Genomic DNA, 13804 nt, shown 5'->3' with positions numbered 1-13804 from the left:
GTGAAGTTTTTGTTAAAGGTTTCCCCTGACCCCTTCCAGTTCTTACAACTTTTGCACTGAAGAAAACCTGGTCGAGCTGCACAATATTGAAACCAGTGGGGTGTAACAGCCCTCTCCTTGGTAAACGCAGATAGTTATGATTGCACTTCTTAATGAAAGCAGATAGCTGAAACAGTAGGAGCATCCATCTCAGATGAAAAGGTGTACCAGTCCCTGGAACAGCAGTGTTCCATGGTGGACTGGCTTTCCATGGCCATTGTGTAATGTGCCTACCAAAGAGATAGGAGGAAGAAAGTCAGCAGGAAAGTTCAAGATGGGCCGAGACCAACTGTATGAGGTTCAACAAGGCCAAGTGCCGGGTCCTGCACTTGGGTCACAACAACCCCATGCAACGCTACAGGCTTGGGGAAGAGTGGCTGGAAATCTGCCTGGCTGAAAAGGACCTGGGGGTGTTGGTCGACAGCCGGCTGAACATGAGGCAGCAGTGTGCCCAGGTGGCCAAGAAGGCCAACAGCATCCTGGCTTGTATCAGGAATAGTGTGGCCAGCAGGAGCAGGGAGCTGATTGTCCTCCTGTCCTCGGCACTGGTGAGGCCGCACCTGGAATACTGTGTCCAGTTTTGGGCCCCTCAATACAAGAAAGACATTGAGGTGCTGGAACGTGTCCAGAGGAGGGCAACAAGGCTGGTGAAGGGTCTGGAGCACAGGCCTTATGAGGAGCAGCTGAGGGAACTGGGGTTGTTTAGTTTGGAGAAGAGGAGGCTGAGGGGAGACCTTCTTGCTCTCTACAACTACCTGAAAGGAGGTTGTAGTGAGGTGGGTGTTGGTCTCCTCTCCCAAGTAGCTAGTGATAGGACGAGAGGAAATGGGCTCAAGCTGCGCCAGGGGAGGTTTAGGTTGGATATTAGGAAAAACTTCTTCACAGAAAGGGTTGTCAAGCATTGGAACAGTCTGCCCAGAGAGGTGGTGGAGTCACCATCCCTGGAAGTGTTAAAAAAACGGGTAGATGTGGCACTCTGGGACATGGTTTAGTCTAGTCTACCCTTGATTGGTTTAGTGGTGGACTTGGTAATGTTAGGTTAATGGTTGGACTGGATGATCTTAAAGGTCTTTTCCAACCTAAACAATTCTATGATTCTATGATTCAATAAGACATGATGAAAGAAGCACAGGTTCTGGGAGAAGAATCATGAGAGGAAAAGACAGAGGCAGACTGAGCATTTGGGGAACAACTGTTGGCTAAAAGGAGGCTTACGGCTGCGGGTAATGGCACGGTCTCCTGCTTGTGACTCCTGCAGTGCTTAGAGAAACTAGACATTAAGGTTTTTTGTAGTCGAATGGGATTACATAAAAGATGGATGGAGTTACTTTGAGTTTCTAATTGAAAGACTTTGCAGACTGTGATTTTGGCTGGTGTCCAAAATAACATCTCAGCAAAAGTCTCTGAGAAACCTCATGATTTGCATTGGAGCTCACCGGGCAGCTTGGAGGTAAAGAAATGCTTTTGCCCTAGGCTGTAAATGGGAGAGAGAGGTGGAAGGCAGATATGAACCTGAGCTATGGCTGCTAGCTGCTTAGGCTGCCGCCCTCACTACTTCACCATGAGCTCTCATGCTTTCTTGTAGCTATGGTCTCCTACTACACCCTTCCATGATTCAGTCTTCCCTAACTCCAGAGCATCTGTTTCTCCTAATGTCTTATTCTCTTTGATCACAGTGGGAATTCTCCTTGAAGCTGTAGGTTTACCTTAAATATTAAGAAGCTGTTCTGGGAGGACTGGGCTTTGCAGAGGAGAGCAACAAAGCCACTGCTTCTGCATTGTGTGTGGCAATGGGTTACCGGCAGGCATCTGGTTCGTAGCTGCACAGACAAATCAATAGTATGAAAGGCAGTGTGAAATAGCAGACTGATGAAGGAAGGTGAGCACAAAGATTTTCTGTCATCTTTCGCTATGCCATGTGGGACATAATTCCCCAAATGAGGTGTCCGAACTCTGAGAGCCAAAATGGGGGAGGTCTGATTTAAGTTCTTAATGTTGTAACTCTGCATTTAGAAACAGTGCTGTTCAGGTCTTTGTGCCTCAGTTTCATCTCTTGGCTCCAAAAGAGTTAAAAGTAACCTGGTATGTGCATGCTGCAGATTCTCCAGAACACATGCCTGGTGGTCTCCAGAATCCCAGCATACAGGGATGCTCTTGATTTCAGAGCCACAGATCTTCTCTTTCATCTTAATGCAAAGCAGAACATTGTAGAAAAGTAGTTAAAAGGCAGGAGGAATCAAAGTAAGACAGAAGCTGATGTGGTCCTTTTTTTATTTCTTTACCTGATGTGAAGAAAATGATTTGTTTCGCTTTATGGTTGTAGGTGAAATTTGGATGTTCGGACTTGCTTTTCTGTCCACAGCTCTATCAGGCTCACTGGCAGTACAGTGCAGGTATCTTATCTCCAGGTTGTTCTGTAAAATTTCTCTTCTATTTCTTCTTAAGACTTTTTCTCCTTACCATTTCTTACACCATTGCCAGGTATAAGACAAACCCTTAGATGGCATTTGCATGTTTTGGGTGATCAGAAAGACCTAGGAGGCAGTGGTGAAAATAGCTGAAAATGGTTATCTGAAGGATAAATATAGCGGCAGATGGTATTCAATGTCAGTTATAAAAGACAGTGAGCCTAAAATACTGTTGAGACAAAAATGCAAAATTAAGGTATTTGCTTTTAGTAATAATTTGTTTTGGCTCAGACATAATGTCTAGTTTCCCATTTTAAAACTGAGAAAGTGTAATATAATCCAGTTAGTGGGTGAATAAAAAAATAAAACCAACACATTTTCATTGTTTTTCCTTTAACAATGTTGAAGAATCAGTCTAACATCCTATTGGATGTAAAAAGTACAACTGTTTTGTATGGTTTGATTGCATTGATTGTCATATAATCTTGTAAACCCATAGTCTCAGACCTGTTAGAGACATAAATAGTCAAAATATTAAAAAAATCTTTTATGTTTGTTTGCTAACAAAACATTGCAAGAGGTACATTTTGATCCTTCACCTGTAGTTATTGGAGACGCTGCTCTCAGAGAAGTCCTGCTTTTTAGCTTACTGCAATGAACATATATGTTGTGCTCAGTAGAAGATGCAAAACCCAAAAAGCACAGTTAATTGCTGAAGAGAAGGCAGTCGTATCCAGTAATCTGCCCCTAAAGCAATCAGCCCTCTTCATCAGAACAGAGTTCTTTACAAACAGTGTATTCCTAGTTTACAGATGGGGAAATGGAGGAACAGAAGCCAACTGCTAGATTTTGCCTATTAGGCTGATGTAAAACTGACACCAAGTCCTGCAGCCTCGAGCTGGCAATGTGCTCTCAGTGAATGAGGATTTTATGTTGTGAAGCACAGTTATTTGAAACATTTGTACCTTAAGTATCATCCTAACTGTTTTGGTGATGCTTTCCTTTCTCCCTGCTCCCTCTTTTTTAAAATGCATGAGGTAGACCACTTTAAATGTTATTACTGTTTCATGGAAAAGGTAGTCCCGCAGGATAGATACAGCATGCCAAGGCTTTCCCTTTGTCTTGTTTAAGGGCCAACATTCTACCTTCTGTTCTCTGTCCCCTTCTGACACTGTGGGAAGCATCAACTATTAGCAATGTTCAGCTAGCTTTCTCAGTATCATTCATTGTTTTATATGCCCCTCTCACATGTGATTACATTCTTCTTGCAGTCGCGATCCTGAGAGCTAGATCCGGCGTGAGTTTCTGCCAGCTGACAATAAAGTTGGCAGAGATCCTAGTGACAAAAAGCCACCTGAAGGGGAAAGGCAGCTGCGAAATAAGACAGAGAAGTGAGCAGGGCTTGGTGGAGAGTGCACATGACTAGGGCAGCTGAGGATGCACTGATTCACCATTTCCTCCCTACAGGCTGTGCAGGCTGGGTTCTTCTCTGCAGCTGGAGCTGCCCACGTCCTTCAGGATTTCCAGGGTGTTGAAGGTGGAAAGGCAGTGCAACTGCAGTCTCTTTGCCCTTGTGATGAATCCTCTGCAATGTACATCCACCTTACTGCAATGACATTTATGCATTAGTTGCAAATCAGCATAGCATCAGCAAGTATTAAGATTTGTCAAACGCTTTCCTCTCTGGGAATTACTGTGAAAATTTTTAAGGCAAACTAAAACCTCCATAATCTGTAGCAGATCCTTTGTGTATTTAGGTAAGCAGAAGTCCTAGGACATGCTTTTTTGCTGGCTTCTTACTAAGCCGTTGATGTTTGATTAAGTTGTAAGAAATGAAAAGCAGGCATCTCCTGTTAGTAGTCTCTATGGCGTAGTTGGAGTTCAGCTGAAAACCTTCCCAGCCTCCTGCCCAGAATTTGCAGCTTGTTTCATGGGTGATTTTCATTCAGACATTTTTTAAATTTTGAGAACTTAATCTTGGAACACTCACTAATGCTTTTCCATGTAATATTGTTGATGAAGTAGCGACATATTAAACACTTTAAATCCAGGTATTTTAAAGCTAGCCACATAAAGCCATACTGAAGTACTTAAACTGTCACTTGTGAACAAATGTTTTGTGTGCATGAGTATCTAATGACTGTTGTAAGTACCTAGCTTTAAGTTTTTTTGGGTTTTGGGGTTTTTTTTTTTAAAGATTCTTTTGTCGCCCTAAAGTTACATAGATATACAGAGCTATGGTGCTAATTTATATAATTTAAAAAATAGCAAAAGGTGAATTCCTTGACAAGTCTGGAAATGAAGATAAGAGGACAACTTAAAACTGCGTAATTACTTCTGACACTAAGGTGATTAAGAACTCATCAAGTCTTTAAGCCTGAGCTATTACATTGCCATCCTAAGCCAAAGATACCTGACTTTAAGCAAGTTCAGAGAAGGTAAGAGACATGGGGCAGACGCTGGCTTTCTTACGTATGTTGAATAACTAAATATCATATGATTGGTCCTGCAGGCTGGCTAGAAGAGTCCTATTTCATATAATGGTATGCATAAAAATCTGGAATTAAGTCAGTTGACCTAACATTAGCATGTGATTTATCAACTGAGAGAGTTGGGATTGTTCAGCCTGGAGAAGAGAAGGCTGCGAGGAGACCTTATTGCGGCCTTCCAGTACTTAAAGGGGGCCTACAGGAAAGATGGGGAGAATCTTTTTGGCAAGGCCTGTTGTGACAGGACAAGGAATAATGGATTTAAACTAAAGAAGAATAGATTTAGGCTAGACATAAGGAAGAAATTTTTTACAATGAGGGTGGTGAAGCACTGGAACAGGTTGCCCAGAGAGGTGGTAGAGGCCCCATCCCTGGCAACATTCCAGGTCAGGTTGGCTGGGGCTCTGAGCAACCTGATGTAGTTAAAGCTGTCCCTGCTCAGTGCAGGGGAGTTGGGCTAGATGACCTCTCAAGGTCCCTTCCAACCCAAAGCATTCTATGATTCTATGATTTGTCACTGCTCAAATCAGCCAAGATGCATGTCTTCTGAACATTTATGAGGATTCACTATGTGTATGCACATTGGGTAATTGCATGAACAGACTGGCATAAAAGAGGCAACTGATCTGAATGAACAAAGCCATTCTGCTTTACCCAGGGCTACAACTTTCATACTAGGTGCCTGTAAACAAGCAGGTGTAAATGCAGCCAGGTATCCCAATTTGATGGTCCAGCTCAATGTCTTTGAAAGTTCAAGCTTAATTTAATAAATTCTTCATTTTGATGAGTAAAGCGAGCTTACAAACTCAAATTAATTTTGGATATGGTTCTTGTGAATCGTATTTATTTTCTTCAACATTGCAGAAGTCTGCTTCTTTAGGTAGAACTCCCTGTTTACATTTAGGAAAGGGAAAGGTGAGAGGAAGGAGGAGGGCAGGTAAAGTAAAAGGGAATTTTAGTTTATTTTTTCTACAGTGTGCTTACTAAAGCTTTTTCCTCCTTTGTTTTAAATAAGATCCAAGGTTCTGTACTCGGTGTTAGTTCACAGTCTGGATTCACGTAATGATCTACTAAGCAGTAATATGTGAGTTAAAATCCTTACCATCAGTTTACTATAGCTTAAATACAGAAATATTCCCCTACAGCCACTTGCAGTCCTTCAGTATAATGAATCTAGAGAATGCGGTAATGATATGCATCACCTTCAGTTAGAAAGCTATACTGGCCCCATTGGAGTACCTGACAGAGCTTCCATACACTGTGGTCATGATGGTCAACTTTTATTTCTATGTAAATCTAGAACAATTTTAGTGTAAGTATATTGAGACCACTAGGACTTGCACTTTTCAGCTTCCTGCCAACCATATAAAGCTTACCCATCAAGTAGGCAAGGGTTATAACATGGGATTATTTTGGGATATTCACAGAAAGGAGGTCTAAGGGGTTCTAATTTGGTAAAATCCGAAGTTGTACATGTTAAGAGAACTAGATAAAATAATATGGTACTTTGGTTTTTTGTTCCTTCACTGAGCCCATTAGGCTTATTTCTGAAATCTGCCTAGCTGACTTTGTTGCTTTGGATTTTAGTTATGCATTAACCTAACTTATATAATATATAATAATATATAATTTCAAATAAATGCAGAACAGTTCTATTCCAAGTACATTACTAGCACTCCTTAGGATACTGATTTTTAGACATTTTCTAGACCCTCTTAAGTTAACTAGGTTGACTTCAGTGGCTGCCTTTGAAATGCATCTCATTTTTCTGCAGTTCAGCCTAACAAAAACCCACAGACCTCAAGCGTAAGTGTCTTGCAAAGATTAGAGAGCCCTGTGCACCAAGAAAACTATCACCTGTAATTTACTTCAGGAGTGACAAGCAGTGACTCACTGATAGGTATAAAATTGCAGAATCCAGATGCCACTTTTGAAAACAGGCATAAGAGAGAGTAGCAGAAGTCCTTCAGTATCACATCTTGGGACAATTTAGCAAAACCCTATGTGGGCTCATATTGTACAATAATTAGAGACACCATATTGCATTCAGCACCACACTGCCAGCCACCAAACTTTCATTATTCTCATAAAAGCTGATTAAAAAAAATGGCTTTTTAATTGTTACAGTTGGACAAGATTTAGCAAGCAGGAAAGAGATGTGAACCCACATTGTAGAAAGGGTGTTGAAATCCAGTTATGTTTTTACCTGCTCTTGTTTGACAGCCTGCCTTTCTCATGTTAGGAGGAGGGGGTGGGCAGTTTAGTTTGCTAATTGTTTCAGGCTATTGAACCTGTAATGTGGCAACTTCAACTAGAGCAGCATCTCCTAGAGCTGCAGACAGTCAGCTCTCTGGGTCTGGTTTTGGAACACACATTCTAATAGATGATTCAAATTACTAGCCATCTTTCATTACCAAGGATATTCTGTATCAAATACCTAGAGCGTTTATAGATTCTGCTCCTCATTTGACTGTCATAATGCCGTTTATTTTAAAGGACAGCATGAAGAGATTCACCATGTAGTTAATGAGGCATCATCTCTTGCATGAATTACTTCAGGAGCCTGTTTCTCAAGAACACACATTCCTAAACAAGGCAAGGAACATGTCAGGCTTAATCACTGATGGACTTACGTCACTGAGAAAAAGAAATGTGTGAAAAGGATGCCATAGACTGCTTCTTCATAGCAAGCAGACATTTTTTTGGATTGTTCCTGAAATAAAATGTTTTAAGACTTTCAGCATAGGTGGAAAAAACTTGAATACATGATCACTGATACAGCCAGGAGGATGGGCAAACTCTAATGTACTGCCATGGTATACAGGAGAACCAACAAATATTTTGGTGAATCCTCAAAAAAAAATAGTGAACTGTCTCATGATTAATCTTTTTATAATTCTGATTAAAACATAATAAGGGATTGTGCCCCAGATACTTTTGAATAAGAAAGTATACTAGAATGCATTGTTTTCATTTTGCAGAACTATAACAAATTCATGGTTTTAAAGAAATTATAACATGTAATTGCAAAAGATAATTTTTTTACTAGTAATTCCTTCAGAAATATGTGTAATGCACAGATGACGCAGAATTTCCATCTCTTTCTGATCCTAAGGGAACAAATATGCCACAGTTGCCATGATTTAAGGGCAAACTTATTATTACAGAAAATGTGTCTTTTCTTTAAAGAAAGCTTTATTGAGTATGTCCAAAAATACAGTATTCACTCCCAATGCAAAGAAACACAACCTTGGACCAGTTTTTTAAGTGTTGTCTTAAATTAAAAGGTTGTATAAAATGTCTGAATATTAAATATTTCTACAAGGGACAAATTATACTTTAGAATACTTCGCTATGCAGTGTGTGATACCCAAATTACATTGCAATGAACGTGTAAATGCAAAACTCACTGTAAACAATAGGAAAATAGTTTAATTTGCTATCCTAATGAGGACAAAATGCCATCAAATACATGATGTAAACAGCAACACCACAACTGAATTTTTCACTGCCATACTTTAAAACACTATTTTAAGGTGTTATTATTGTTAATCCAGCAGATAACAGGCATTATAGGTATTTAGTATCACCAAAATGTCAAAACATTGTTTACGCTCCTGTTTTTAAAACTGTGGAGGCACTTCTGCCTTAAAATTCTATTTATATTCCAGTCTTGAACATTTCTTCTAAGATGTAACTTGACTGGCAAGTTAAGCTCAGAAACAATTGTGTTACTAATCGTGTGGAAAAAACAATTTAAAAAATCTGTTGCATGGTGTTATATCCCATTCTGTACTGACAAAGAATTAAATTATTTCAGTTGTGTTTTTCACTTTTCTTTTATTTCCTTACCATATATGCAAAATTTATTTCATTATTCTTTCTCTTTATAACATAATTATCTTCTGCAAACTAAATTGTATGGTACCAATTATCATCTAGTTGTTTTTCTACATTTGTGCAGCTTCATCCCATTGCCTTTCAAGTAAATGACAGTGTATCCTTCAACATGAATTTTTTTTTGTAAGGAGTGCCCTCATATCAAGCCTAGAGCATGCTCAGTATTTTTGAGGCATGCTGAATGCACTCAATTCCTCTTGGCCCTAAGAAAAGTGACATTCTTCAGCCCTTTGTCAGGTAGAACACAACAAATGACTCAGGTTTATCAATTACATATTCTCATGTCTTTCAATATTAAAATTAAGAAACAAATTTCCTATCTTCAAAAGTTCAAAGTCCCAAATAAATTTTTTTTTATTAAAGTTCCAGTTCTGAACACATCGACTGCTGCCCACATAGACATCAGGCTGCCCAGAGAGGTGGTAGAGTCACCATTCCTGGAAGTGTCCAAAAAACATGTAGAGGTGGCACTTTGGGATGTGGTTTAGTAGGCATGGTGGTGTTGAGTTGATGGTTGGACTGATGATCTTAGAGGTCCTTTCTAACCTTAATGATTCTATTCTATTTTTACCTTCATTAAAAAATAACCCAGCCACCAAGCCAGGAAACATGAAATTAATTATTACTCTACCCCGAATTGGTTTAGTGATGGACTTGGTAGTGTAGGTTAATGGTTGGACTGGATGATCTTAAAGGTCTTTTCCAACCTAAACAATTCTGTGATTCTGTGACATCTCTCAGACTTTACTTCTGTAACTATACCCCCTGATCTTTAGGCCTTGACTGTCCTAAATTGCTTCTTTGGAGACAAGAAGAATTTTTCCTGGCTTGTCCTTTTTGCTTTCCTGCAAAATTTGCTGCAAGATAAATTTTCCCTCCCATGAAGGTCCCTCAAAGTATGCACAAATAAATCATGGATTTGCAAGCGTGTGTGGATTTGTATCTGAAAGAGCATGTATGTCTATATTATACATATGTATATACGCATTACACAAAAATTTTCTAAGATGCATCCACTGATTTACTGACATTTTAGAACACAGGTTTTGTATTTTCTTTTTCTTTCCTTTTCTTTCCACTCCATTAAAAGTTCTTTCCATGATGGTTGTCTTCAATAGAGGTGTAAAACCTTTTTTTCCTAACCATTTCTTACATGAGGGCAGTCTAATTTCAGAGGTGACAGGTAGTTCCTTTATCAGAACAAAGATCTTTTCTTTGCCTCATTATCTCCAAGTTAATATTCACAGCTGGGGGGGGTGGGGTACATTTTTGACAAAGAGCTCAGTTCCAGTTTTACTTATTATGGAACAGAAAGGATATGTTCTGTTATCAGTGTTTGCTCATAACTGCTTGCCTTCCACTTAACCTTCAAGCTTAATTCACTAGCTCAAAAGGCATGTCCTGAAAGTTAGTGTTGATGTGTGTCCAAAAACTGGGTTTTGCTGCACTGGGGAGATTGTTCCATAGAACAGTTATAATGTAATTTGTTTTCTGTGTAATGCACCAAACAAGAGCCTTGAGATGGATGAAATTATTTATATGCAGGAATTATATTTATATGTGGGGAAGGGGTTATGATCAAATAAGAATGAATGTGAGACAGCTGGAGTTTGCACTGTGTCCTACTTTAATTAGTACTTGATGACTGGAGTTTCGTTATTTCATGTATTCTGGTGTTAATTTTCCTTCCTCAGGATAAGCAGAATGACTAAAAAAATGACACAACTTCATCACAGAACTTTCAAGATGTCATGGAAACATATTCCGTGACAAAAGTTCTGGGTTGCCATTTAACACAAGTATTAATTCTATTAAAAAACCAAGCAAAACTCAAATCAGATACAAAATTTTGCATTTGCTTGTTTTCAGTGCAAATTCTGTTCTCCCTCAGAAGCGTCTCCTGGTGATTGCTCTGCTGCTGTTCTCCTAGGGATAGGACATAGGAATCACAAATCATCTTCAGGATAGATCACTTACTTGAAAGCATTAATTGCCTTTAAAATCCATCCACAGTCTCATTTTCATCACGGCAGAGCAGTATGTGCCATGTTGCCTGCCCTTAACAAGAGCTGCCAGTTTGGGCTAAGTGGCCATTTGCTGGGAGTGATTAAACTGAAACACCTTTTTTTCATTTCTTTGCCTACTCCCTTCCTACTAAATACTCCTTTTTAGGCTTTTCATTGAACAGTTGGTCAATTCTGAGTTTTTTATTGCTTTAGTTTTTCAGTTTTCTCTCTCTCTCAAACTGGTTGACGTACAGAGAGTTTGCCTCCCTGCGTAGTTTGTATGAAATGAACATCGTGATCTGCAGCCCAGCTGCTGTGTGCCAGGCCCTGAAATGACAGCAGTTCCTGTCCAAGAAACTGACAAGAATAAAAGACTCCTGCAACATTGCAGTATCAATTTACTCTGTTTTACTTGATCACTAGGATGCTTGAATTCAAGTGGTTCAAAACCCTATCACAACAGCATTCATAGGATCAGACATATGTGGTGTTTTACTGCCTTTCCATTCCATGCATGCTCCATCTGACACTTCTTTTTGTTCTTTTTCCCATTCATGCAGTCACCTAATGCTGGCGATAAGGATGACCAAACACTGACGGTAGGCAGCAATTAGTATGTGTCTGAGCATTTATTTCTCAGGGTGGTGGTGAGACACGTCTTACTTTGGTTTAGCACACATCAGCATTTTTGTAAATTACTGAGATTTCTTTTCCCCTCCTATGCTGCTATAAGATTTAAATAATTTGTTTCCAAAGATACAGCGGTAAACTAATTTTCTTGTTCAGTTTCTATCATTTTTCATTTAGTATTTATATGACACCAAAGATTAATCCATGTACCATGTATTATTGCAAAATACTTTTTTTCTTCAGGGTTGTTTTTTCCCTACAATTGGATCTCAGGGTCTTATTAGTCAGCAGGCTGTTGGCTCTGATTATCCTTTTTATTGAAACAAGCAGACAGCCATCCACAAAGCAGTCTTACTCCATGGGATACATTAAATGCATAGATTATTGTCCTAGACAATGGCATGGGGAAAAGAACCTCGGAATATATTTTAAATTTCTTTAAAAGCATGTAAAAGATGTTTGTATGTTGGCTCCATTGCTGTAGGTGTCCACACTGTCTTACACACTCACAATCTGGTTTTGCAGTCAGTACTTAATGGATTGAACCAAAGCGAGGAGTATGTTTCACTCTGACTGAGCTATAGGATTTTGCCATTAAATAAGGGTACTCTTTGCCCTTTTTCTCCATAATTTTGATAATATGCATATTTGCAATGTACTGAGGCAATAAGAATTAGGACTTACTTCAGGGATTCAACCACTAAGTTCTGCAAAGAAACAAATTATTTTTTCCTGATGCAGGTATGAGGTTTCTATTTTCTAACATTTTAAGAGTTTTCACACACAAGGGTTCTTTTTTCCCTACTCTTTTCCTGAACCCTGGGAGACTAATGACTAATCTGATGATCCATCCCCTTCAGAGAAATTGTCTATACACATGTCAATGTTTAATACAGTGTATAATTTAATATAATCTGCTATAGGCGATTGTTGAAAATATTTCATTGTGTAGTGAAATGTGAGATTAATTCGTAGTGTTTCAGACCTGCTTCCATGCAAACAACAAAAAACCCCTTAATTCTTTCCCTTATTTTTCCACCCAGACTAAGCCACGGCTGCAGCGGGGAGGAAGCTCTGCATCTCTCCACAACAGTCTAATGAGGAACAGCATCTTCCAGCTCATGATTCACACACTTGACCCTCTTGCTGAAGGTATTCTTACTAGTTTTTTTGGTTTTCTGTTGCAAAAGCAAACAAGTACTTTCCTTGTCCCTTCTCCCCATGAATCTTTTTTTTTTGCATTTCTGTTGCTTTCACCAGTCTTTTCTGAATGCGTCTGAATTTTCTGAGAGAGCTTTGCACTCTTATGGTGCGCTGTATGTACTCCCATCAAGATGTGGAACTTAGGAAATGTGTTTATTGTGGTGCTAACTAAAACTGATCACTTGGTTGTTGCGTATTGTAAGTAGTGTTTCGCTCCTCTTCTGGCTTCAGCAGCAATTTAAAAGTTACAGAAACTCTATCCTCTTGTACTTTTGTAGAGGGTTTTTTTTGTTTCCTTTCCTGGTTTTGATTTTAGTACATGAGAAAAAGAAAAGGCAAAATGGTGGGTGATTTGTCATATGGAATATAGAAAAGAATGAGACTCTGCTGGCTTGACTTTGGGTGGTTTAACGCTGACGTTAGAAAAAATGCGACAAACATCCCTCTGTGTTACATGAATGTAACAGTTTGCTTGCTTTATCCAAGTGTGGTGTCATTTTTTTTTTCTTTGAGAAGTTAGCAGGAAGACCAGGACTGCTTTGGTCTGAGAAGTTGGCAGAAAAACTGTAACTGCTTTGCAATTTATTTGAATCTCAGCTTCTGGTAGACTTCCAAAAAATTCAAGGCTAGGTGTTTATTTGGTGAATGTATGTCTGTAGGACTTTTCTTGCTGTAGTAATAAATGTCTTGAGAAATAGCACTTGTGAAGGAATTGTGAGGAACTAAAGAGACCTAAAATACTACTGACAGCGAGACCTTCCAAACGTCAGTGATCAAAAAGGATGTGTAGCACTTCCTTGCATTGAGGTTCCTTTATGTTTCTCATTGCAGCGTTGTGTACAGCTTTTCAAATTTCTCTGTATCTCTTGGACAAGGCAAATGTACTTTTCCATTTCCTCTTCAAAAGCTGAAGCTGACACTCATTTTGTCAACACAAGGGCAATTTTAGCCCTTGTGATCTCCACACCATTATTTCTACTCTGATCATGATTCACACCGCTTCTCTCTTTGGTTAATGCTGCACTATTCACTGCCAAAGTCTGTTGCCTTTAGAGTGGAGTCATCAACAGACTGTGCCCAATCTATTCTCATTCAATGTTGAAAAAAGACATAAGAAATTTATTGCAGT

The 13804-nt window shown here is 39.2% G+C and overlaps 1 protein-coding gene across 2 annotated transcripts in view; it reads left to right on the top strand.

Annotated features, from left to right (window-relative positions):
• The window catches only part of SLC24A2 (solute carrier family 24 member 2), a 112072-nt gene that overhangs the window by 50318 nt on the left and 47950 nt on the right, over positions 1 to 13804 (top strand). For both annotated transcript variants that reach the window (XM_075726550.1, XM_075726548.1), the window contains exons 2-3: positions 11403 to 11441; positions 12516 to 12624. In XM_075726550.1, the coding sequence (XP_075582665.1) occupies positions 11403 to 11441; positions 12516 to 12624 (148 nt within the window). The remainder of the gene's footprint in view (positions 1 to 11402; positions 11442 to 12515; positions 12625 to 13804) is intronic.

Source organism: Pelecanus crispus, chromosome Z (assembly GCF_030463565.1).
Source record: "Pelecanus crispus isolate bPelCri1 chromosome Z, bPelCri1.pri, whole genome shotgun sequence".
NCBI classification, from domain to species: Eukaryota; Metazoa; Chordata; class Aves; order Pelecaniformes; family Pelecanidae; genus Pelecanus; species Pelecanus crispus.
Note: the sequence above shows the minus strand (reverse complement) of the source record. Positions and strands in the feature narration are given on the sequence as shown.